The sequence below is a fragment of the Rhinopithecus roxellana genome, chromosome 2, assembly GCF_007565055.1.
Source record: "Rhinopithecus roxellana isolate Shanxi Qingling chromosome 2, ASM756505v1, whole genome shotgun sequence".
Lineage (NCBI taxonomy): Eukaryota > Metazoa > Chordata > Mammalia > Primates > Cercopithecidae > Rhinopithecus > Rhinopithecus roxellana.
The window spans coordinates 108,451,166-108,477,615 of NC_044550.1; the positions used below are offsets into that span (position 1 = coordinate 108,451,166).

The 26,450-nt window shown below is 41.2% G+C and overlaps 2 protein-coding genes across 3 annotated transcripts in view; one reads left to right on the top strand and one right to left on the bottom strand.

Annotated features, from left to right (window-relative positions):
* The first annotated feature begins 1,377 nt into the window (after nucleotides 1–1,377).
* Nucleotides 1,378–13,676, top strand: LRP2BP (LRP2 binding protein). Of its 2 annotated transcripts, none has more exons than XM_030918628.1 (9): nucleotides 1,378–1,475; nucleotides 2,751–2,877; nucleotides 3,917–4,029; nucleotides 5,198–5,311; nucleotides 6,397–6,539; nucleotides 6,616–6,721; nucleotides 7,778–8,001; nucleotides 10,050–10,224; nucleotides 13,196–13,676. In XM_030918628.1, exons 1-9 carry the CDS (start codon nucleotides 1,431–1,433, stop codon nucleotides 13,259–13,261), a joined length of 1,113 nt encoding a protein of 370 aa, XP_030774488.1. In that variant the 5' UTR covers nucleotides 1,378–1,430; the 3' UTR covers nucleotides 13,262–13,676. The 2 variants fall into 2 exon arrangements, with proteins under 2 accessions (XP_030774488.1, XP_030774490.1); XM_030918630.1 differs by lacking the exon at nucleotides 13,196–13,676 and adding an exon at nucleotides 10,831–11,210.
* A 2,688-nt stretch (nucleotides 13,677–16,364) lies between these two features.
* The window catches only part of SNX25 (sorting nexin 25), a 143,702-nt gene continuing 133,616 nt past the window's right edge, over nucleotides 16,365–26,450 (bottom strand). The window contains 4 exon segments of the mRNA XM_010377950.2: nucleotides 16,365–16,951; nucleotides 17,624–17,724; nucleotides 18,215–18,396; nucleotides 22,609–22,675. Coding sequence (XP_010376252.2) covers nucleotides 16,871–16,951; nucleotides 17,624–17,724; nucleotides 18,215–18,396; nucleotides 22,609–22,675 — 431 coding nt within the window. The 3' untranslated portion in view covers nucleotides 16,365–16,870.

The following is a 26,450-nucleotide window of genomic DNA, read 5'->3' on the forward strand; positions in this document are numbered from 1 at the left end:
GGCGTTACAGCGGGGGAACACGGCGTTATAGCGGGGGAACACCGCGTTATAACAGAGGAACCCTGCCCTTGGGGGATCCACTGCTCTTTAGAGAAGCAGCCCTGCTGTTTGTCTGTGAGGAGACATTGCCTTCTTCTTCAAGATTACTTGCTGCAAACACAACCTTGAGAATGGCCCATGTAAAGAGCAGAGCCAGCCTTGCATTCTTGACACATCCAGCAAGAATGTGCAGGGATGCTCAAGATGCGTGGCAGACGGGCTCTCCTAATCGGGGAGTGGTCTGTCTCCAAGAAAGAGGGAGCAAAGTGTCCTGGAGGAGGGGACTTGTGTGGCTGTGGACAAAGCTATGGAGAAGGAACAGCGGTGAGCTGTTTTCCTTCAACATCCACAGTAGCTGGGGATGAGGGGGTACCATCTCCAAAAGAGGATTTGAGAAGGGCACCCTTAGCATCCATGCCACCTGCTTTTCCCTTAAAATCACAGATTTCTTTCAGATTCTATATTATCAATTACTGTCTACAAATTCTATTATAGAATTTTCTAAATTTACAACATATTATGCAAAGAGTTGTTAAGTTTCAAATAATGATTTTATACCTAATCCCAAGATTTGGCAGAGATAAATACATCCTCTTGCTGTTTTCAATCTTCTCTTTGTGTTCATTTTTTCTAATTAAAAAAGTACTAAATTTTGGATTATCCTCTTACAAGAGACTTGTCATGTTAAAAGCTCATATTAGTTTTGCTTTTTGGAGAGTTTTCCTTTTTGGAAAGACAGAATAGAATAAAGAAGTGCAGCCTGGGCACGGTGACTCACTCTGGTAACCCCAGCACACTGGGAAGCTGAGACAGGAGGATTGCTGGAACCCAGGAACTTGAGACCAGCCTGCATAACATGGAGACCCCATCTCTACAAAAATTTTAAGGAATTAGCTGGATGTGATGGCACATGGCTGGAGTCCCAAGTAGTTGGGAGGCTGAGGTGGATGGATCTCGTGAGCCCAGAAGGTTGAGGCTGCAGTGAGAGCTATGATTGTACCACTGCACTCTAGCCTGGATGACAGAGTGAGACCCTGTCTCGAGAGGAGAGAGGAGAGGGGAGAGGGGAGAGGGGAGAGGGGAGAGGGGAGAGGGGAGAGAGAGAAGAGAGAGAAGTGCGCAGGTGCTGGGACATGCCGGCTGTTCTGCTTACCTGTCCTTAACTAGCCCTGTGGCCTTGGGCAAGTTACTTAACTTCCCCACTGTCCCTTGGTTTCCCCATACATTAAATGAGTCTCATAATGGACCTTATTTCATAAAATTTTGTCGGAGCTGCCTAGAAAGCCTTACAACAAAGTTCATTACTTGGCATTTAATAAGAGCTCAAAAAATCTTTGATTTTGTTTTCCAAATGTCTCCAAAACTTCTTTTAAGCTACAGCAACAAAAACCATGGGCAGTCTTCTAACCACAAAAGGCAACATGGGTTTAAACAAGGTAAGGTATTGTTTTCTGATTTGTTTCATTTCTGATGCCCTTCCTGAATATGCCCAGGTTTTTCTTAGCCTTTTTGAGGAAGTAGCATATTGAGTTAATGTCTTCGGTGAAAATAAAACTTCCATATCCAATCTCTCAGTCATAAATGAATGCTATCTGCATCATCCTATAGGGGTTTTCTTCTTAATACCTTACCTAATGTTGCTTCCCCCTGAGTAAAGCTCATTGGGAAATTTTATATTCACTAAAGGCAGCCATAAGATTTGGGGAATTATATAATCAAGAATTGTATATATCTAAAAAGGAACATTATAAAATCCTCTAATTCAGACCACCTATAGCCCAAACTAAAGATGAGGAAATTGACTCTTAGAAAGATTAAATGACTCTTCCAAAATCAAAGATAATTCAGTGATTTTTTTCCTCTACTCAATGTTCCTTTTTTCTGCATTTCATTCTCACTTAAGCAACTTATTGTCTGAAAGAGCATCATGTAATGATATAAAAATGCAGCTTTCCAATCACAGTAAGGGTCTCTCGATTTCTTCTCTTGACCACCAATCAGGAACCTTTGCTGGAAGCTTGTTTCTGATTGGTGAAAGTAAGCTGTAACAGTGGAATGCCAAGGAGTAAACACAAAAGCGTAGCAACAACTGAGTTTGCTGTCTCACTACCCTCAGCCTAGGCCAACCTGGACTCCTTCACCCCCAATGAGGTGACCTCTACATTTTATATGAAGACACTGATTTACCATTCAACTGTGATCCGTCTTATAACATGGCAATCCGATACAGACAGGAAGATAAAACTGAACAACACAGCTAAAATAAAGTGTATTCCCAGGTGAAATAGACACGTGCTTTAATTTGAAATGGATTCGTCCAATGAGTGTCAGTTACAAGGGCACAGAAAGTACCGGTGCAGAAGAGCTGTCTCTGTGGGCAGTGTCACCAGGTCCCCTAAGGGGCAATGCTTGTGCTGGGCGACATGACCCATCTTAATGTATAAACCCATAGCCAGACAGGACGTGCAAACAGGTCTCATGGTGAATGCCATGCTGTGGAAAATGACATGGAGAATAGCTGTCTCTCAGCTGGGGAGGGTCTTGATGTCCTAGGAAAGAATGTTCACGTCCTAGAGTCGGTGGTTGGCGTTCTATCTAGGCCATGAGGGAAGGATGCTTTTCATAATGAGCGCCTGGTGGGAATAGTCTCTTTTTGCACTTTGCTGGAGGAAGACATTTCTATCACCTTATTTTTTTATTCTTGCTTACAGAATACACATTGTGGAAAAAGGATGAAGTTGACCAGTGAAAAGTTGCCCAAGAACCCCTTTTATGCCGCCATATCTCAATATGCTGCTAAAAACCAAAAATCCTTCCAATGGAAAAAGGAAAAGACTGGTACGAATCCTAATATTTAAGCTTCCCTTGGAAAATACTTTCACTGACAGTTCATTTTGTATGCTAGAGCAAACGAGACAAGAAATACTGTGTTTGATTGATTTCAAGGAAGTGGTTAATCATTACAGACCTTTTGAGTTTTCCCACAAGAATCTGTGAAATTGCTCATTTATCTGGTAGCAAATCGTCAGTGAGGTCTCACAGATGGTTAGGTCTTGAGTTTACTCTCAGGACTTAAGGACATGCTTCTAGAAAACACAAGCCAGATGTCGTGTTTGTTCAAGAGAACAATGCCATGCTTTACTTGCAATTATTATTTAAATATCTGATTTTCTCTATAGCCTTAAAAATATTATATTAGGGATGGATTGCTCATTTGGTTAGAGGAGCTCTCATTAAGGCTCAAATTAAGAATTTAACTCACCTCTCCAGACAGCTTTGCCCATGGAAGACAAACCAATGCGTAGACTTATACCTAGCCCTGCACTGCTAGGGCTCTACTTGGCCATAAGCAGGGTTAGTGCGAAACCAATCCACAAGTATTGCTTTTTTTGTTTTTGTTTTTGAGATGGAGTTTTGCTCTTGTTGCCCAGGCTTGAGTGCAGTGATGCGATCTTGGCTCACCGCAGCCTCCGCCTGCCTGAGTCTCTCGAGTAGCTGGGATTACAGGCATGCACCACCACACCCCCCAATTTTGTAGTTTTGGTAGAGTCGGGGTTTCTCCACATTGGTCAGACTAGTCTTGAACTCCCAACCTCAGGTGATCTGCCCGCCTTGCCCTCCCAGAGTGTTGAGATTTACAGGCGTGAGCCACCGCACCCGGCCAGTATTGCTTTATTATACAAGGCACAGTGTTAGGTACTGTGACCATGCCCTTTTTTCAGGTAATATTTCTTCCTTGAGCTAAGGAGGCCAGCTGTAGGAATGAGACTAGAAAGAAATAGTCAACAGTGTTAGATGGATTTTATATGATTCATTACTTCAGGAGAGAAAATTCCTATTATGTGGTTAATGGAATTCCTTACCTTTTAAAAATCAGATCATTACACCCATGCTAATTTGGTGGATAAGGCATTGCAGCTCTTGAAGGAAAGAATACTGAAAGGAGACACTCTGGCATATTTCCTGAGAGGTCAACTATATTTTGAAGAGGTATCATTTTTTGTTTATTTGTTTTCATTTCCTATAATTCTGTTGTTAGATCCTGAGACAAAAATTTCATGTAGCGTTTCTTACTGTGTTATACCAGGGAAATTCTGTCCCATTACACAGACTATGGCTGTGACTTTAACAGTGGGATACAGTGCTGCCAGCTTGAGGAGCTACCTGACCTTTCTTCATAAAATCCATGTCACGAAAGCCATTTATGGGAGTCATTTTAGTATAAAATCCATTTCACACTATAGATTAAAAATCAAATTTTTATATATTTGCTCAAAATATTTAATAATACAAATTATATTATCAGGCCGGGTGCGGTGGCTCACACCTGTAATCCCAGTGCTTTGGGAGGCCGAGGCAGGTGGATCACCTGAGGTCAGGAGTTGGGAGACCAGCCTCTCCAACATAGCTAAACCCCGCCTCTACTAAAAAAAAAAAAAAGAAATAGCCAGGCATGGTGGTGCACATCTGTAATCCCAGCTACTTGGGAGACTGAGGCAGAGAACTGCTTGAACCCAGGAGGCAGAGGTTGCAGTGAGCCAAGATTGTGCCACTGCACTCCAGCCTGGGTGACAGAATGAGACTCCCTCTCAAAAAGAAAATTATATTTATATTATCAGATATATTCATATTAATAATTGAAGCCCTGATTTTTATCTAGTATTTAGAGGCAGCTTCAGTTGTTCTGGACAGCATAGGAGGAAATCGCCCTCGTTCTCCACATCTTGTTGTGATAACCTGGGAAGTAGACTGAGGCACGGCTATGCCAGCTGTCCCCCCAACTTCAGTAATGTAGTTTCGGTTTTTCACTGATTTCCCCGGGAAGACTTGAAAAGGGACAGACTGTCCTTCACCATTCGTTGACTATTTGGGCAGCTGTTCACCTATATCCCACTTACTCTCTCACTTTTCAACGGCACCTTCATCTATCCTGGCAACAAATGTTTGCTGAGGGCTCATTGTGCACCTGTCACTCTGAGGATGGCAGAGCGCCATGGCAGAGCGCGTGCTTCATCAGCATGGGGCACGGGTTCAGATGTGGCTGCACTGCTTGTTAACCGTGTGTTTAACTTGGGCAGAAACACTTGGCCACTTGGTGCCTTTGGGATTACTTAAAGATCATAATAGAAATAATTACATATCTTGTGGGTGCTTCTAGGGATGGTATGAAGAAGCATTAGAACAGTTTGAAGAAATCGAGGAGAGCGACCATCAAGCCACTTACCAGCTGGGAGTGATGTACTATGACGGGCTGGGGACCATTCTGAACGCTGTAAGTTAGTGTCTTGGTCACAGTGGTTAAGATTTCATTGTCGGTGGATTGTTGGACACAATTAAAATTATATTTTAATACTTTTTTTTTTTTTTTGAGACAGAGTCTCGCTGTGTCACCCAGGCTGGAGGGCAGTGGCATGACCTCGGTTCACTGCAACCTCCACTTCCTGGGTTCAAGTGATTCTCCTGCCTCAGCCTTAAGAGTAACTGGAATTACAGGCACTGCCACCATGCCTGGCTAATTTTTGTATTTTTAATAGAGGCAGGATTTCACCATGTTGGCCAGGGTCTACTAAAAATACAAAAATTAGCCTGGCGTGGTGGTGCATGCTTGTATTCCCAGCTACCCGGGAGGCTGCAGTGAGCCAAGATCATGCCACTGCACTCCAGCCTGAGTGACAGAGCAAGACTCTGTCTCAAACAAAAATCAAAATATATTTGATTGTCCAGTATTATTTTCTTCTTTTGGGTGATGTTTGAAGGTTTGTGTCTGATGGATCTGGGGATGCAGGGTGCAGATCTGTTCCTGCTAGTGGTTAGAATATCTTTTATGCTTTCCTTGTGACCACAAAGCAGATGTTGTATTAATGCATAAGATTTGTATATTAGATACAAACTATGAGCACACAGTAAAAGTATGCTTGAGTGGAAGATGGTGTTTGTTAGGGGCTCCCAAGGTTATTGTAAGAATTATAAATGTGAAAGAAGTTCCTGGCCGTTCTTGCCTTTTAGTCAGTTCTAAGAACTGTGCTGATTCAGGATAAGGGTTATTAGATGGGAGGGAGGAGAGAGAAAAGGAAGCCCATATTGAGACTTAAATCAACTCAGGCAGCTGTAAAAGGAAGGAAATTTCTTATACCCCAGAGCTCCTGGGAGTGCCTGGAGAGGAAATGTGCTTTTAGAGATTCTTTTCGTCCTTACCGCTTGCCCTGCAGCATCCAGGACAATCGTAACTCTTGGGCAGAGATTCACAGTATTACGCATCATGTCAGGGGACGGACACTTCACAGCCTTACTGGGAGAAAGAAATTCAGTTTGGGAACAACGAAAAACTAGGGTTTTTTGCTCTTTCTTTTGTCGAAGGAGAAAGGGGTGGACTATATGAAGAAAATCCTTGATTCTCCATGTCCCAAAGCAAGACACTTAAAATTTGCAGCTGCTTACAACCTCGGAAGAGCTTATTATGAAGGAAAAGGTGTTAAACGATCAAATGAGGAAGCCGAAAGGTAATCCCACCTGGGAACAAGGTTAGGTTTGAATGGAATGCTGAAACCAAGAATAACGTGCCTCGCTTTCTCGTAGACTGTGGCTTTTCGCAGCAGACAATGGAAATCCCAAAGCTAGTGTGAAGGCTCAAAGTATGCTCGGGCTGTATTACTCAACCAAGGAGCCCAAGGAGTTAGAAAAGGTGACATTCCCCTCTTTTTTAATGCTAGTGTTCTATTTAGATTAATATTTGTTACACTACTTTTTTTGAGAAAATGGTGGGGAATGTGGTTTTAAATCTCTCTTGTATTTCCTTAAAATGTAAAGAAAGTGTACATTTTAGGATCTCAAAGCCCTTTTATTTATAAATGTCCCCTTCCCTACCTCTATTGAAGGAAACCATGAATGTGAGAGTATTTTGTATACTATAGTATCAAAGCTAAAAGAAGAGAAACAGCCCTGAAATTACGGCCAAAATCCTTTTAATCATGAATAGATGAATATTAGCAGTGACTTGAGAAATAATTGATACTAATAAATAAAATATACTAAGAATTAGTTACAAATAAAGTCCATCTAAGATTTTCACAGAAATATAATCTTTCATCCACGGTTGAAACAGTTTCCAAAAAAATCCTATAGGGAGAAGGAAATGGGGGCCGAGTCCTACTTGTAGGAGAGGAGTTAATGGCAAGTTTGCAAGAGGCATATAATAACTAAGGCCATCTTCGGATAGATGAGCAGCCACCTGGAATTTTGTCAATGAGTTCAAATTCACTGTAGCGGAGTGTGAGGCAAATGTGGTTGAGGCTACATACAGCGTTTATCGGGGTTGCCTTTGACTGCAGGAGCTGCCATCTCTAGAATCCACAGGGAGCTTGAACTCTCCCTTACCATCAGCAGTCTCCTCTCCTCTGCTGGGCTGCATGCCTTTCAGACACTTAGTTCCTATTTGGCACCTTCCTGATCCCTACTCTGGAAGGTCCCCAAATCCTGAAACCTAGGACAGCTGGTCCTTCTCTGCCACAAGCTGTCCGGACTGTGACCTCATCTGCACTGCGGAGAGACAGCAGAGGAACTCACCTCCACACAGTGTTAGGCATGTGTGCTAGTGTGAAATGCGTCCAAAGGCCTACAGCTTTCTCCTAACTGATTAATAGTGCTATCTAGGAACCACAGATTTCTCTTCTGTCTAGTATTCCCTTATAATTTCATCTAGTGGATCATAAATGCAATGATGAAACTGTGCTTTTCTTAGGCATTTTACTGGCATTCAGAAGCATGTGGCAATGGAAATCTGGAGTCCCAGGGTGCACTTGGTCTCATGTACTTGTATGGACAAGGCATCCGGCAGGATACGGAAGCTGCCCTGCATTGCTTAAGAGAAGCAGCAGAACGCGGAAATGTCTATGCTCAAGGGAATCTCGTGGAGTATTACTATAAGATGAAATTTTTTACAAAGTGTGTTGCATTTTCTAAAAGGTGAATGTCTTTGTCTGTTTTGTGCTGCTGTAACAGAATACCACACTAGGTATTAAGAAACAGAAATTTATTTCTCACGGTTCCAGAGGCCAGGAAGTTCAAGATCAAGGTAGGTGTGGTTGTCTGGTGAGGGCTGCAACCTCCAGAGGGGAGGACCATCATGTCCTCACGTGACAGCGGAAAGCTACAGGAAACCTCTTTTATAGAAAGGGCTTCAGTCCTATTCATGAGGGAGGTGCTCTCATGGCCTCATCGCCTCTTGAGGGCTGCACCTCTTGATATGATCACACTAGCAACACTGGGATTTTGGAGGGAACTTATTATTCAAACCCTAGCAGTAGTGTTGGAATAAACTGGATGAAAGCATTGACAAGAATGCCTACTAGATGTTCTATGCCAAATCCTTCACAGAGCTTTCTGCGGTATTAACAATGGTAGCTGGCCGGGCGCGGTGGCTCACGCCTGTAATCCCAGCACTTTGGGAGGCCGAGGTGGGCGGATCACGAGGTCAGGAGATCGAGACCATCCTGGCTAACACAGTGAAACCCCATCTCTACTAAAAATACAAAAAAAAAAATTAGCCAGGCATAGCGGCGGGCGCCTGTAGTCCCAGCTACTCGGGAGGCTGAGGCAGGAGAATGGTGGGAACCCGGGAGGCGGAGCTTGCAGTGAGCCGAGATCAAGATCACGCCACTGCACTCCAGCCTGGGGGCAGAGCGAGACTCCGTCTCAAAAAAAAAAAAAAAAAGGTAGCTACTGAGCACTTGAAATGTGTCTAATGCAACTTAGCACTAAACTTTTAAATGTTAATTAACATAAATATTCATATGGCTAGTGGTTACCATACTGGATAGCACAATTCTATGCCATTAGCCTTCAGGATTTCAGTGCTACTAGCTGAAGCAAGTTGCTTAAGGAGCAATTGCTTTGTGTGTAAGAAGAGAATACCTTTATAGCAGGATCATAATAGTGTACTTAACACAGCTTGGCATATCACACGTTTATCACGTCTTCATTTCTTCCTGCACTCCTCGGCCATGCAGTTCTATAACTGCACAACTAAATATAGCTCCATAAGAACTGAACATGAGAATATGGTTAAAAGACTGACACTATATCTAATAAAATATACAAAAACGTCTTTTCCCAGAGTCTGTAAGGCTCCATGTACTTTCCTACACTTATTTACCCAGTGTATAAAAGCAGTGTGTCAGGGACACAGACCTGGGTGTACTCTGGAGTGTCCATCAGACTCTGCGTGTGCTGGCGTTTCCCAGTCACACCCTTCCCACAGCGCCAGGTCTCCCCTCTCTCCGAGCCCTAGTGCAGGGCAGTGATCTACAAGAGGATGAAGGGAGGGAGCTTCCCCAGCATCTCAGGCTCCAGGCAGCAGACCACTTAACAGGAGTGACTGCCGATATCTCAAAGCAAGTGTCCATCTTAGTTAGAACTAAAACTTTAAATCATTCTTTAAAATCTTTGGCATTTTCCATTATTTCCCACATTCCTACTCCGTTAATATTGTGGTTAACGTGGAGTTGACTGGATCACATTCTCACACGATTCTACGTATTTGTGTCTGGGTATAAAGGATGACTTCTTTCCCTTGTCCATTTTTAAAGACGTGCTAGTGAAAGGGTTTTCTGGTCCTGTGTGGCTAATGTCCAGATTGAAGGTGGATGTTTCCATACGTGATCCAAAGAAGTGGAAAATGCTTTCTTCTCCATGCAGTTTAAATCCACAAAGTGACATTAAACTTCCAAGAGTAATATGACAAGAAAAAAGAAACATACCTTTGTTTTCTAATGGTGATTGAGCCTGCTGAGCGTAATTACAGAGCCGATGTAAAGTCACCACTATGGTAAGCTCGTCTTCTCCTGGTATGAGTTGGCTATACGAACCCTTCACCACGCAGCAAACAACTTAGTTCTCAAAGCAGTAGAGAGAAATCACTTCGGGGACAAGGTCAGTTTCTAGGCACATCGATTTACAAACACTTACGCCGTAACTGACGTCCTTTTCCATTTCACCACTCTACGTCCTCTCAGGATTGCTGACTATGATGAGGTTCACGACATCCCCATGATTGCTCAGGTCACAGACTGTCTCCCGGAGTTCATCAGCAGAGGCATGGCAATGGCATCCTTCTACCACGCAAGGTGTCTCCAGCTCGGCTTGGGCATCACCAGGGACGAAGCAACGGCTAAGCACTATTATTCTAAAGTAAGCGTTAGAACAAAATATCAGTTCACCCAAAGAGAAACTGCCAGGCTTTAGTTGCAACTTGAATGGTTTTACGGATTAGTGTTTTTTCTACTCAATTACCGTGCAGATAACCTCTGTCTACAGAGACGCTGTCAGACATGCAGATTGTTTGCAGACAATTGTCAGATTCTTATTAGCATAATTTAGCTCAAATGATTAAAAGCCCTATTTTGATGCAAATTACTCTTTCATTCTGCTACCATCTGCAGCCTAAGGCCCAGCACTAAGACCTTAAAGCTGAACAGTTTATGTCTTTCATCTAGAAAAAGTGTGAACCTATATGTTCATTCTAGTATGGTAATGAAATACGGTTTAAAGGTTTTTTTGAGCATGACATCTACCCCACTTAGGAGGGATATTCTTGAGCTTGAGGTAGTCAGTGAAAATAAGCCTTTCATATTTTAATCCATGTGATCAATTTATTTAGATCCCAAATGCATTTCACATCTCAAAGTAACTACTAAAAACTAAAAAGCAAGGGCTGTGGTAGTTGCGGGGGCGGGGGGGAGGCGGTAAAGGAGATCATTATGAATACTAAGTTTAGATTTTTTTTTTTTTTTAAAGAAAAACCAAAAAGCTGCGCCATCACATCCATGAGTCAAAATTAGAATTACATCATAGCAGACTTGGTAGAGCAGTGTTTGTAGTGCACAGATCGTTCAGCCTGAGGGGGGAAACAAGGGAAGGAACAGTCTTCTGAGTCCCTTGGCTGACTCTGATATTACCGCAGTGGTTCCCAAGCTTCTCTGCATGTTAAAATCACCCGAGGATCTTTTACAAATTCCAAAGTTCAGGCCTTATTTCAGAAAATTTCAATCATGGTCTCTAGGAGACAGAAGCATATTTGTTGAAGCTCCCCGTGGGATTCCAATGTCAGGTAAGTTTGGGTACTCTAAATTACTTTAAAACTTCCAGAGCAGCAAAGCCATATTAACACACGGACACACAGCACACAGCCAAATGCAACTGATCTTTAAGATATTTACCTCTACTCCATTCTTCGTATGAATAACGGTTGTCTAACTTTTTTTTCATTTAAATGCTCTCCGTACTGGCCGGGCACGGTGGCTCATGCCTGTAATCCCAGCACTTTGGGAGGCTGAGGCAGGCAGATCACTTGAGGTCAGGAGTTCGAGACCAGCCTGGCCAACATGGTGAAACCCAGTCCCTACTAAAAAATACTAAATAACCCTGTCTCTACTGAAAAATAAAATTAGCCAGGCATGGTAGTGTGTGCCTGTAATCCCAGTGACTCGGGAGGCTAAGGCAGGAGAATTGCTTGAACCTGGGAGCAGAGGTTGCAGTGAGCCAAGATCACACCACTGCACTCCAGCCTGGGACTCCGTCTCCAAAAAAAATGCTCTCTGTACTATACCAATTTCCAAACCAAGCTGATTTCCGGTTCTATCCTATCCTTAATATCCTTAGAAAATTCTAGTCAAACATATTTTGAAATGTGGTATATAGTCATCCTGCATAAAGCAGCAAAACAAGGCCAGGTACGGTGGCTCATGCCTGTAATCCCAGCACTTTGGGAGGCTGAGGTGGGAGGATTACCTGAGACCAGGAGTTTGAGACCAACCTGTCCAATATGGCAAAATCCCATCTCTACTAGAAATACAAAAATTAGCCCATCATGGTAGCGCGCACCTGTAGTCCCAGCTACTCGGGAGGCTGAGGCATGAGAATCGCTTGAACCTGCGAGGAGTGTTGCAGTGAGCGGAGGTTGTGCCGCTGCACTCCAGCCTGGGCAACAGAGTGAGACTCCATCTCAAAAAAAAAAAGGCAAAACAGATTCCAATCTGAGAATGACTTTCCATATGATGGGAGAAAATAGCCCCATTACTCTGCATCTAGGATACTGTACTCTAGGACTCTAGGATACGCATCGAGGATACTGTAGTCAGTTTGGGCCATTGGGGATACTGATAAAATGGAGATAATTCAGAGGTAGTGAACCAGTGAAGGGTCTGGAATGATGTCACATGAGGCATGATATGAGAACAGAAACCTTCTCTCTCAGAGCAAAAGGACACGAGGGGTCCCGACAGTGGCCTTCACTGGACTGGCAGTGTCCCACAGGAAGGGAACAGGTCGGGAGGGAGCGGAATCAGAGTCCATGGCAGGCAGTGCGTTATGGCAGATGGTGAGGCTGATAAGATGGTAACTGGGACCTGGAGGTGACAGACCCAGGCCACCGTCAGGCAGGGAGACTCCAACTTCCTGGAGTCCTAGGTTTCTGTGAAACCAGCATTACGTCTTCTGTTAGGACCCTTCAAGGATTCTAGAGTGCATGGAGAGAAATACTAGCTTAAAATAAGGGAGAGTTTTCTAACACAACAATTCAGGAAACAAACAAAAACACAGGTTTTCTCTAAAGGTGGCAACTTCCTGCTACTGGAAGCACACAAGCAAACACCTAGTGACCAACTGTCATGGCTACTGAAGGGACAATTTCTGCACATTGTGGGGTTTGGATGACAGCTCTGTCCCGCATTGTTGCCAGTCTAGAAATGATGCGCCTTGTCACTGTTTAGACATCGTAAGACTATTTTAGCTATGTATTTTAAAATAAGATTATTACAGATGCTGTCATTCACATACTGAGATCATAACAACTTTGAGGCCAAATGTTAATGCTTTCCATTTTACTTATCTTAATAATTCATGACATACAGTGCCATCATTGGTGCTTAAGTTCCCTTGATTCTTGGCACTGATAAAATGTTTTTCAAATTGATCCATTCTGCAGAGGTTAAAGTAGGACATCAGAATAGAAAGTACCTTAACAAATTTCCTTGAAATTTACTGTACTTTACTATTCTAAAAAACGATAAAATATGAATCTAATACATATTTTATTATGTATAAAAAATGTATCTAAACGATAAAAAATGTATCTAAATATCTGACTCTCTTTGGTTTCAAGGCTTGTCATCTGAACCCTGCACTGGCAGATGAACTTCACTCCTTACTTATTCGTCAAATAATTTAGACCACCATGTATTTCAACAAAGATCATCCATGCTAACACCGCACAATGTGTGTATTTTTACAGTAGCTGTGACTGGTTATTTTGCACATCGCAAATTACAGTATCCTGGGTATTTTATAGGTGACATGTTACTTTGTTCTTGAATTTGTACGCGGTTAAGTTTTGCACCTTGAAACCTAGACACAAGGTCAAATTACTGCAAGAGTCCTCAGAGGTTCACCTCTTACCCTACAGACTGGCCCAGACCATATCAAGTATCAAAACCATTCTACACAGCAAGTCTCTTTTTTCCTTTCTTAAATACCAAGTCTCCAAAAAGACTTAGTTTAGCTTTAGTAAGTTCAGAAGTAGAAATGATACAAACGTATTTAAAACCATCATTTGAAAGTTTAATTCTTTAAATTTGTCTCTTAGTTTTGTGAATTTTGAATAATGTTTAAATTTTGTTTCAGTCATTAAAAATTTTTTAATGTAAATTCATGAAACTAATTAAGGGTAAAAGACATTTAAAGAATTAAACTTAAATAAGTGTGTGTAGCATTTCTACTTCTGAGGTTATTAAAGCTAAAACTGCACTAAGCCTTTTGAGACATCCTCTATTCTTAAAAAGCTCATAAATAATTGGCTAATTTATTATATATAAACTTCAAAAAAGTGGGTTATAAGACACTGCTTTTGAATCTTGCCCCTCCAAATCTTCCCTCAAAGATCTTAATGTAATGAGTAAAACAACTGCTATATACATATGCAGAATGTGTAATAAAACAAAAAGCAATTGCTATTTGAAAATATTTATAAGAAAGTTAAAGCAAATTGTTTCTTTGTGCTTCAGCTCATTTTCTACATTTTTAAAACCCTGTGGTAAAAACCTGAATGAAATCATCTACAAGAACTACAACTAAATATTGTTAAATTAGCAAAAGGCTTTCCTTATATAGATGACATCTATGAAGGCAAAAGGTGACAGTAAAAACAGTAAGATCCATATACTTAAGACTGTACAAGGCTATTCATTTGTGAAACAAATATACATATCGAAGACAGGTCTCAGAGATAACTATCCCTTTTTTAATAAACAAATGATGTGGCTTTATTTTATAAATCATAACCATCCCGACAGTAGATTTAAACAAGATTTCTTTTTCATCATGGGAAAATGCAGTTAATATGGAGGTGATAGTCACTAAACTGTTGAATGGCAGAAAAGTATTTGCTCTAGTTTTATGTTCTGGCTTGTCTTTATTGCTTGAACTTCATTTTGTCTTTGCGTAAGGGAAGAAATTTCAACAGACTCAGGTTTGAGATATCTCAAATTGTCATGTATTTCTGTCTCAAATCTCTTAATACCATCCATGTAACATTCCTTCAACCACTTGAAGATCCAAATTCCCAACCAGTATTCTCTTCTCACACTTAATCCAGTTCCTAAAGATTCTTTTTTTTTTTTTTTTTTTTTTTTTTTTGAGAATCTTTAGGGTCGGGCGCGGTGGCTCATGCCTGTAATCCCAGCACTTTGGGAGGCCGAGGCGGGCAGATCACCTGAGGTCAGGGGATTGAGACCAGCCTGGCCAACGTGGTGAAGCCCCGCCTCTACTGAAAATACAAAAATTAGCCGGGCGTGTAGTCCCAGCTACTCGGGAGGCTGAGGCAGCAGAATGGCTTGAAACCGGGAGGCGGAGCTTGCAGACAGCCGAGATTGTGCAATTGCTCTCCAGCCTGGGCGACAAGAGCGAAATTCCGTCTCCAGAAAAAAAAAAAAGAATCTTAAAATAGGAACATAATAAAAGATCGACCCTAACTAAAGAGCACTTTTTAAACTGCCATTAAAGGATGTGTTTCAGGAATCATACACTTTGATGTGTGCCATATGTGGTAACATGCTATGCTTAAATGTCTTCCATAAATCCAATGCAGAATGTAAAATTTCAGTTTACCGTAGTTACCATAAAGCTGATGCTCTGCCACAAGTGAGCCCGTGCAAACTACCACTGCTGAGGACAGCAGTAAACCCCTTGACCTGCGAGTGCGGTGAGTCTGTAACTCGAGCTGAGGCTTCCAGATCATTACTCTTACACACACACACACTCCTTCTCTAAGATTCCTTATAGCTGATATCTCATGGAAAAATGACAATTTATCATAAATAAACATAGAGACAAAATAATAGTGACCTTTCTCATTTGCAATATACACTTAACAGCTACAATTTAAATGATAGCATAGAATTATGCCTAAAATGGACATTTCCAATAATTGTATCAGGTTCTCTGGTCTTGACAACTTCACCTTGCCTCTCTTCCTTGAATGTATTTTATCTGTTTTTTGCTATATCGTCTTTTGAAGGATAATTTTTATCAATAGCCAACTTTGGGTATTTTTTTAAGTGTCAAATATCATCATGGTTTGAAAAAAGGATAAAAAAGCTGTAATAAAAAAATCTTAAGGATAACATTTGGTTTACTAATTTTTAATCATTTATCTCTCAGAACTTGTTTCTTATCAAGAAGTTGGCAGGTATGATACATATATTATACGTATATAAACTGGCACAGGTTACATACTGGGGCATTAGGGGAGTATCTTTCAGGGATTCAAACTGAATTTTTACCTTTTACTTGTTTGTTTTGTTTTCAATATTCTTGGGGATTAGAGAGGGGAAAGTATGTTGTTATTGCACAATAGATGGTGAAACCCAGGAAAATTAAGTACTTGTCCATGGTCCCACCATCAGTCACATGAAGTCTGTGCTCTGGATCTCCCCTAATGCCCTTGTGGTCTAAAAGGCTTGATGATACAACCGAGCCCCTGAAGTAGCTGCCTTCTTCCGCTCCCCCATCTCCGCCCTGCCCATACTCCAAGGGTCAGCTCCCATCTCTCCTCCCTAATGCCTCACTTCAAGCACTAATTTGGCTCTTTCTGCTCACTAAAAATCATATATTTCACAGATTTATTTTGTTTCTGGAGAAGGCAGCAAACTTTTACTTCCCTGCAGAAGTAGTTAAGTGCATAGCGTTTTCTCTAAAAAGGCATTCAATAAATATTTGAACTGCCTGTAGAGTTTCAACCTCTTTGAGATATAAGTATCTTAAATATCATAGAGCGCTGTGATTCAATTTTATATTTTATTGCTTCGAATGCTAAAACTATGGGAAATCTTTGGTAAAAATAAAGACAATAAAATCTTCACAATAACTTTACACAAAGCATTGCACAACAATGTTCTTCAATATACATGAAATAATATAAGAAAGTTCACAATCCTCAGTGAGGAAATTAACTGTACAATATTCATAGTTCATTTTAAAACAAAATATTTTCATAAATATTTAAAATACTTCCTAGGTTCTCACATATTAACATCTGTATTTCAATCAGTATGTTGATCTTTAAAGTATTTATATTAAATAAAAATCAATAGAAGTTTTTTTCCGTTGCCTACCGCAGCACAAGTCCCGTCCTCCCTGATTCTGCTTATTTCACATAAAACTAGAGGGAGGCAACTAAAATAAAAATCAGTATGGTTCTCAGTCAAGCCCTCTGTGGAAAAGAGGAAAATGTTTCATGTCTATTATTACACAGACATTTTTCTGGTGGTTTATTTGTGCAGTCTCAAACTTGGCCAGCTTTAAGTTGATCTAAATGAGTTCTCAGCTCAGGACACAGTTCAATTAGCAGCAGTTCCATCAGCACCTGAACCAAGAAAAAAGGAAAAAAGTAGAAAAATGTTTTTCTCCAAGGGTTTATTGAAAATATATATCTGCGTCCAAGAGAAAAGTCTAATTTTAGGTCTGACATAATCTCAGTAAACAAGTAACTCTCAAACAGCATTTAATATTGGTAACTATAATCAGAGAGATGACTGGGAAACAGTTGGCTTTGCTGAAATAAGAAAACCAACCAGTTATGCGGCAATGTTATATCAAAAGTCAAGGGAGGATGGGCACGGTGGCTCCTGCCTGTAATCCCAGTACTTTGGGAGGCCGAGGCAGACAGATCACCTGAGGTCAGGAGTTAGCGACCATCCCGGCCAACATGGCGAAACCCTGTCTCTACTAAAAATACAAAAATTAGCCAGGCGTGGTGGTGGGCACCTGTAGTCCCAGCTACTCGGGAGGCTGAGGCAGGAGAATTGCTTGAACCCTGGAGGCAGAGGTTGCAGTGAGCCAAGATCACTCCACTGCACCCTAGCCTGGGGGACAAGAGCGAAACTCTGTTTCCAAAAAAAAAAAAAAAAAAAGTCAAGGGAAATGACTAGTATGTGAGAATGCGAGCGTGCAGCCACTGGGGTACATGCTTTTTCTAACCAAATGAAGAAACAGACAAAAATGAAGCAGAAAACCCCCTGGGCTTTAATTTACTCACGTATAACAGATGCTTGTTGGCTCTTGTTTCTTGCAGTGCATTGAATATTTTTATTATACCATGGCGGGCATTTTGCTGTCCAACAAGGCTCTGAAGCGTATCTGAAAAATTAAGTTTATAATTCTATGCTGCTATTGATGGAGTGCTCAATGCATAGCTTTGCGGTGAAAGGAATATAACATTATACACATTCAGTCAATAAAGACATGGAGGCATGAGAAACATGAACGGTCAGTTCTCTTAAATGCTTCAGGAGAGAATTTTTCAACATAAGGCATTTATACAAATTACAGTTTTAATATTTTGCAACCACTAATTTTAATAATTAAAATGTTAATGTTTTGCTAAAAATTAAGCTCTCAAAACACTATACTTTAGCAGGATTTCCAAAATACAAAGTTTATTATCTGTTGTGAAACCTTTTTCAAGTTAACATTCTCAGTATAACTTCTTAGCAAGTGACAAAAAATGGCTTAAAAGAGTATGATCCTTTTTTTTTTCATTGTAAAAAATGGTTCCTGCAAGACATAAATGAAAATCACCTCAGTGGGGTTCACATTCCCTCATGGTCTCTAATAGCCCAGGCCTCACCTGGAATGTTTTCAAGCAGCTTTTGCTGCGCTCTCTGTTTTGTTTGCTGACTTTGCTCTTCGCTTCTGATTGTGGTCGGTGGTGCCAACTTCCCATGTGGCCAAAAAGCATCCCGGAAAACACTGATGTAGTAAACCAACATTTGTTCACTGAAAATCCAGTTGACTGTGTCCCGGATTTGTCTTTTAAGAGAAGAAGATTTCTTGGATGAGGTTTTGAAAAATTGTGTACTCTACTCTCAAAAGGCACTTATCAATGCAAAGGTTAAGATACAGCCTGATCTAAGTGTTTGATGAAGAAACTAGGAATTGGATTTTTTAAACTCTGGCTCTGAAAGTTATATATAGTTTTAATTATTATTATTTTTTGAGATGGAGTCTTGCTTTGTCACACAGGCTGGAGTGCAGTGGTGCGATCTCTGCTCACTGCAACCTCCACCTCCCAGGTTCAAGTGATTCTCCTGCCTCAGCTTCCTGAGTATCTGGGACTACAGGTACGTGCTACCACGCCCAGCTGATTTTTGCATTTTTAATAGACATGGGGTTTTGCCATGTTGGCCAGGCTGGTCTCGAGCTCCTGACCTCAGGTGATCCACCCGTCTCGGCCTCCCAAAGTGCTAGGATTACAGGCATGAGTCACCACGCCTGGCCAATTTTTTTATTTTGGTAATACAGCATGACCATTATCCCTAGAGCTAGTTTTGTCATTGGCACTAACTTCTCCAAACGTTGGCTGTGTTCAGTCTATAAAGACAAGAACAGAGAGATTGATTTGTCTGCAGACGGCAACATTTCCATGAAGTGTTATAAGGTGAAAACATAAATCCATGTAAAGACTGTTAGAAGTAGTCTGGAAAACCTCCCTGAGGTCCTGAAGGCCTGCAGGAGGAGCTGGCTTTCCATAGCTGTCGTTTAGTGTTGCTATGGCAGAGAATGCTGGGCAGGACAATGGATCCAGATAAAGCACTTCACATGCCCACAAGGCAAGGAAAAAGTCCCTTTCACAGGTACACTGCTGTGTGGCCACTTTCAAAATTCCACGAGAATGAAAACTGGGTGGCAGGCATTTGACTTGCACAGTTACGCATCTGAGTTGGTTACCCAGGTCTTCCCACAACCCTATTTCGTCAGTCATTAGTCAAATTCCTTTTTTTTTTTTTTTTTTTTTTTTGAGACAGTCTCGCTCTGTTGCCCAGGCCGGAGGTAGTGGCACAATTTCAGCTCACTGCAACCTCTGCCTCCTGGGTTCAAGCAATTCTCCTGCCTCAGCCTCCCAAGTAGCTAGGACTACAGGCATGTGCCACCACACCCAGCTAATTTTTTATATTTTTAGTAAAGACGGGGTTTCACTGTGTTAGCTAGGATGGTCTTGATATCCTGACCTTGTGATCCGCCTGCCTCAGCCTCCCAAAGTGCCGGGATTACAGGCGTGAGCCACCACACCTGGCCAGTCATTAGTCAAATTCTAACCAGTTACAGGTCCTCTGCTATCAAGAGACAACTACACACAGTTCAAAGAGCCCAAGAGTGGTTGTGAGGTTGGGAGGAGAAAGTCTCTCCATTGAAAAGGGGAAAAGAATCATCTTAGACTATTTGTGCCAGAAAGACTTCACATTTCTAACTCAATTCATGAATAATAATATATAAAAAAGCCCTTTAAGAATCTGACTTCCAACCAGAATTTTAAATGGACAATGTAAGGTTTTCAGATAATATCTGAAATAGATGTTTCAAGTCTAGTACTTTGCACATAGTAGTCAGTCACTATTGAATGTACATCTAAACTCCACTATGAGTCAGACTACACTGTCATCTCCATCTATAGCTGCACATCTCCTAGACTCTTCTCTGTATTTCTTAGAACTGTGCAATTCAAATCTAGACCATATAAAATAAGTTTATTAATTTAACGGAATTTGTGGTTCACGAGAGCATCTGCTGACCTGCCTGCCTACCTTCCTAAAATTTCAGTTTACCAGTTGAGATTAGGAAGTGACTCTTCATAAAGGTCATCATCTAAGTTATTTTCTATGATTTAGATCTGACTTTCTATCAGCTGAAGCCCGTCCGATGCTTTTGAAGCAATTCTAGCAAGTGAAATTGCAGTTACTACAAGGCAAGAGACACACACTGTGCTGCTGCTTAATTTCATGATGCGTCATCATCTGCTGAAGGCAAAAATAGCAAAGAACCATGTGCTCCATGATCACTACTTGACAAAAAGCCCACTGAAATCAACAGCCTGCAAATCCTCTACACGTGCCTCTTCTCCATCCCTGTGAAAATAACTGCCCGATGTATGCACCACTCACAACCCATGGCTGCTCATTTTATAATTAAGAGCCAATATCATAAATAGGAGTAAGCAAAGTATGCATGATTTGCTGAAACTGAAAAGGAAACTAAATTAGCAAGTCCTGAGTACTGAGAAACGGCCATTTTGGGAATTTCTTTTAATTATAGGTGCATGCACCCACCATGCCCGGCTAATTTTTGTATTTTTAGTAGAGATGGGGTTTTGCCATGTTGGCCAGGTTGATCTCGAACTCCTGACATCAAGTGATCCACCCGCTTCAGCCTCCCAAAGTACTGGGATTACAGACGTGAGACACCGTGCCTGGCATTTTTTGGGGAATTTCTTTATCTAAGGTTTGTCAATACAAAAGAGGTTTGTTTGCCTTAGACTAAAACAAAAAATTAAACAGGCCATTTTTTCTGATTAGAACAAAAGCCTATGGTACTTAGGTCAACTAAAGAAGCCTCTAATGCACAACTCAACTTTTTTTTTTTTGAAAAAGGTCTTGGTCTTTCATCCAGGCTGGAATGCAGTGGCTCACGGCAGCCTTGACCTCCTGGACTCAAGCAGTCCTCCCTCCTGAGCCTCCTGAGGAGCTGGAATCACAGGCATGCTTGTACTACCACCTCTGGCTAATTTTTTTATTTTCCGTAGAGACGGGGTCTTACCATGTTGCCCAGGCTGGTCTTGAACTTCTGGACTGAAGCAATCTGCCAGCCTCGGCCTTCCAAAGTGCTGGGATTATGGGCATGAGCCACTGTGTCCAGCCAACTAAAACTATTTTTTTTAACCTTAGGTAGAAGTAAACTTTTGTTTCTGACCACAAGGAAAATATATTCATTAGCAAATCAATAAAAAAAATAGCAAATGTTCTTTACAGTGTTTCCTATAAAAATCTGTAAGCTTTATTTGATAAAACTATCATATTAACCTTGTACCAATGTCTGACCACTAAACCTTTCACTTGGGAAAATCTGATAATTTCACCTTAAAACTTACTTTGTTATACCAAAAAGTGATTTTTTTTTTTTTAATTTCTAGAAGTTGACTCATATTCCTATTCTGCAGGAAATCATAATGTTTATCTTGTGAAGAATTCTGGGTATAGAGTTACCATGTAAAAGATCTTGATAACAGTATTTCCAAATTCCAGGTGTAGAGATGAAGCAGGCACCAGGCCAGGGGGCCAGGTTAGGTCAGCTAACGGGTCTGGTGACTTCAGACAAGCAGTTCATCTCTTTGGTTCTACTTCTTCACCAACAAAATGAGGAGTTAGACTAATCTCTAAGACCCCCTTTCAGGCCTAAACCAATCTAAATCTATTCAACTTCTATTGGCTACGTGACTTTGCAGTTATGAAAAATTCCAATGATTTCTTAGAAACTAATAATAATTGACTGTATTAATTGAGTTCTCAATAACAAACCCAGGGCTTTCATAAATGAATGATCAAAATGTGGACCACTTTTTATGAGCAACATTAGAACACTCAGTGAAAGACCGGTATAAGTATATAATGCCTTTATGTATATGGATAATATAATATAGTTTAGAATATACAAATGGCTTATAACAGTGCTAGATGACAGGGCCACACATGCTCCCCAGTGGATACTCAGATATTAACTAACAAGAAGAGTTAGCACTTCAGTGCTAGACAACTCTAAAAACCTTAATATACGGTCTGTATTTTCCTCTAAGTAAATGCCTGCCATGTGATGCTCATCCTACTTTCCTTCTGGCTTAGAGTCCAAACCTTAAACTGATTCTCATTATTTGACATAAAAACATTCTACCCAAGATACTCAAACTAGTTGTCGTGATCAAAGGGGAGCTTTACAGAGCACAGCCTCCTGACCCGCGCCAGTCAGAGTGCGGAAGTAGCTCAAGCTTTTCTAACTCGCCATATGCATTCTGTGGGAGAAATTCTTTCAGAAACTGATTCTCCTATCCAATCTTAGAATCATATCAGAAACGAAGAGAGAGAGAGAAAATAAATGACTTTCAGTTAAATCACTGGCTGCTAGATCATAAGGTAATTTGATTGTCAAGGCAAAAGAGTACGGCATGGATCCAAATATTAATTTCATACAACTCACTTGTTGATGGTTCTTCCAAAAGTGACCTGAACGAGGGCAATTAATGTTCTTCTCACCCATTTAAACACTAAAACAGAAACCAGATGAAAACTTTTTATCACAGGGTATCACAATTTGGGACATTTTCATAGCTGTACAAAGCATAAATCTTACCACTTAAGATCATTTGAGTCCTGCCATCAAGTCAAGACTATGACATCTGCAGAATTTGGGTTTAGGTTAGCGAAATTATGCTCAGGAAAACTCTCCTGACTAGGCTTTCATTTTCTACTGAGCAACTGATGAGATGAAACCAGAGTTTTTACAGTGTTTCAATGCCTCCCAACAGCTGAGCTCGCAAGTGGAAAGAGTACTTCATCTGTCCCTGGGCTATTGACAACATGTCTGTTTTCCACCAGCACACAGTGTAATTCTATTTTAGATTTCTGTCTGGCTTGCTGAAGCCAATTTTGAACACACTGCTGAATGAGAAACATCTGTAGTCAAGTATTTTGAAATATTAATGAACTGACGGGTCTAACTGTTCCCGTTTGAAGCAGTTTGCAGATCACTGTGTACTTTATATATACCACATATTTGGGAGAGGATAAGTGAACGGTGAAGAGCCAGGACCCTGAATGAGAAATGAATTTGTAGTCTCCAGTGCCACCCCCCCAGCAGCAGGGCACAAGTCACCTTCTCCGAACCCCAATTTCCTCATCAGGAAAGGATGGTATTAACATGTGCCTTTCTTTGCTCTGAAGGTCTTTCCCCATGTGTGTGAAAAAGACTGTGAAGGGTTCTACGGATCTAAACTTTTATTATTGACATAGAGACACATTTTTATAGGTATAGAAAATGAACATAAACCAACATAAGGCAAAGAAATGCCATGAGGATACTTTAGGTTCACAAATTGGAACTTAAACCCAAATTTTCATTTATATATTCACTTCCATCTATTGAAGTGTTTGGCTACTGACATACGAGGAAATAAGAAATTCAGACTCGGTCGTAATGGGGCCAGGAGTTCAGGGCTCTTGTATCCACTAAGAAAAAGTAACAATGGCAAATTCCCAGACATCTCTGTACAAGGGCAACCACACAAATAAAAATCATAGAAAATAGACTTGGCACTAGACTTCAATATACTCTAAAGCCATTTCTAATTTTTTTAATGGATCAAAATATCCAGTTAAAGTAGTATGAATCCCTCATGTAAAGTCAAGTCTTCGAGTCGGAACCATACCTCAAAAATGTCTTAAACTTTTTGATGGAATTTGCTGGAATGCTGCCAAGCATGTAGACGTGTTCATTTTAGGTTGGCATTGAGGCTGGGATGAGCGTCTGTCAGTGATGATAACTTCACTTTGCCTTTCTAGGGCAGGAAAGAGGTGGCTCATACCTAGAGGGTCTGAGGACAAGTGCAACTCTAGGAAGAGTGCCTGACGACCAAGAGGTTATTTTTAAAAAGAAAGGGGCAGAGGTATTACTGGGTCCCTTTTTGTATACTAAAGCAAAAACCAAAACTCATTTTGCTACAAATGTTCTACCACTGATAGCCCCTTACTCTATTTCCCTCACCTTCCCTAGTCCCCAGTACCCCCCGATACACACACACACACACACGAGCCCCGTTACTCCAAAGGCTTGTTTGTTCAAAGCCACAGAGGCAGCTGCACGAGCACTACGATTCTGCTGATGATGAACAGATCACATCTCATTATAAATGAGGTTCTATTTATTCTCTGTGAAATGCCACTAGCAAAACCAAACGTGCTCCGAGCAGGCAGAGATGGAGGAAGTGCATGCTGCAGGCATGGTGAGGAGCCCTGCTCCGGCTGATACTGGCTCTGACATGCCTACCGTGTCTCTTAGGCTCTGTACCAACAGCGAAGACAAAAACAATGAGGAAGGCTAGGACAGGGTCCTCATTCTTATCAACTCTATAGGAAACTGGGGAGACACATGATTTAATGGGCCACATTTCACCAAAGAAGAGTCAGACTTTGGGTGGATTATTATTGGTCTATCTTGAATCAAGTTAAACATCACTGTGTATGTCTTCAAGCGTCCCAAATATTGAAAGGCTATTAGGTTTTTTATCTGAAAGGAGTTTTCATATGTGGATGATATGCCACCATACAGATACTTCTTCAATAAGTTATCTTCCATTTCTAAAATTTATCTTAGTTCCAACTTTTCATTATTGTAATTATGCTAAAATATCCTTATGTGTAAATCTCTGCCTGCGTTTTAGAATTTTGTCTATCGCTTAATGTGAATTACATTTTTGGACCCCTTAATCTGAAAATTCACTGATGGCAGAATCTGCATCTGATATGTTTTTGTTTCCCTACAGATCTGTATCTAAAACATATAGTCTCAAAGTGTTTGATGACCGACATTATATATTCTCTTGGCTTTGGCTCAGAAGCTCTCAAAGTGTTTGATGATTGACATTATACATTCTCTTAGCTTTGGCTCAGAAGGAGAAAAAGGTCAATGAGCAAAGATAGCAAAGATAATTCATTCTGGCACTTAACATTTTTCTTGCCTAATCACTCATCAGAACATCCATCCAGGCATGTTGTTGATCACCTACCGTGGATCAGGCATCAGTAGGAGATACTGAGGATTAAGACACAGAAGACAAATTCAAGTTGCACTTGAAATTTTTTCATCTGTTAACAATTCTTTAAGTGACATGTTAAGGGATTTATAAATGAGAAGGGATCCACGGCCCCATTTCCTATGTAAGACCAACTGGTACCCTGCTCCTTTGCCTCAAGGGAAAAGGTGCTGATGTGAACGACAGAGCCCAGGACATTGCTGTTGCACTGTCTGGCTGGCTGGTGCCATTACTGAGTCTTCCTAACCCTTGCTCTTATCATTTGCTTCCCCTTCGAGGTGGTCAGGTGTGCCCTGGGCACCCGCCACATCTCTAGCTGGTACTGAGGCTCCAGGTATGACAAAGTCTGCTGGTGTCAAGATTCAGAGTGTTGGGAGCTGTGAACGCGTGGACGGAGAGTAGTATTAAGTCCTATTCAATGCTCAACACTAAGCCATGGAGTCCAGTTTACCTTTCACCAAGGTGATGCTTTCGGGGAGAGGCACTTGTACAGCTCTTAAAGAAACAGAACTTTGATCCCCATTTTACAATGGTTTCTTCTACGTACATCTCTCCTTGAGGAATCACTAGGGCAGGATTTCTCAACTCCAGCATTGCTGTCATTTGGAGCAGGATAACTCTGCTGCGGGGCTGTCCTGAGCACTGCAGAATGTTTAGCAGCATCCCACACTCTACCCACGAGATGCCAGTAGCACCCCTCACTCCAAGGTATGACAATCAAAAACATTTTCAGACATCACCATATGTCCCTCCCTCACTCCATGAAGAACTACTGCTCAAGAGGAAAAAAGGTAGCTGAAAAACAGGGTAGAGGCATTCCCACGTCCTTGCCATGGAATTATCCTAACACTAAAACTCACTCTTAACAACAGGATTCTTACTGTGCTATGCAGAATAGTTTTCTGTATAACTTTTAGTGATAAGGCAATGAAGCTACGCCAAGTCACATAAAAAGAAACGTGAAGGATTCCAACCTTCTGTCGTCAGAGGAACATGGTGCAGAGTTCCTACACAGGACGCTACGCTACATTAGGACAGAGATGATACCTGTCTTGGGGTTGTATATGTCTAGTTGGCTTTTTTTTTTTTTTTTTTTTTGAGACAGAGTCTCACTGTCACCCAGGCTGGAGTGCAGTGGTGCGATCTTGGCTCACTGCAACCTCCGCCTCCTAGCTTCAAGCGATTCTCCCACCTCAGCTTCCCAAGTAGCTGGGATTACAGGCATGCACCA

What these genes read in the sequence shown, in the direction of transcription:
- LRP2BP (XM_030918628.1), top strand. Translation starts at nt 1,431, where the DNA reads ATGGGCAGTCTTCTAACCACAAAAGGCAACATGGGTTTAAACAAG. An exon ending in GCAACATGGGTTTAAACAAG is followed by an intron (nt 1,476 to 2,750) that starts GTAAGGTATTGT and finishes TCTTGCTTACAG; the next exon opens with AATACACATTGTGGAAAAAG. An exon ending in CTAAGCACTATTATTCTAAA is followed by an intron (nt 10,225 to 13,195) that starts GTAAGCGTTAGA and finishes TTTGGTTTCAAG; the next exon opens with GCTTGTCATCTGAACCCTGC.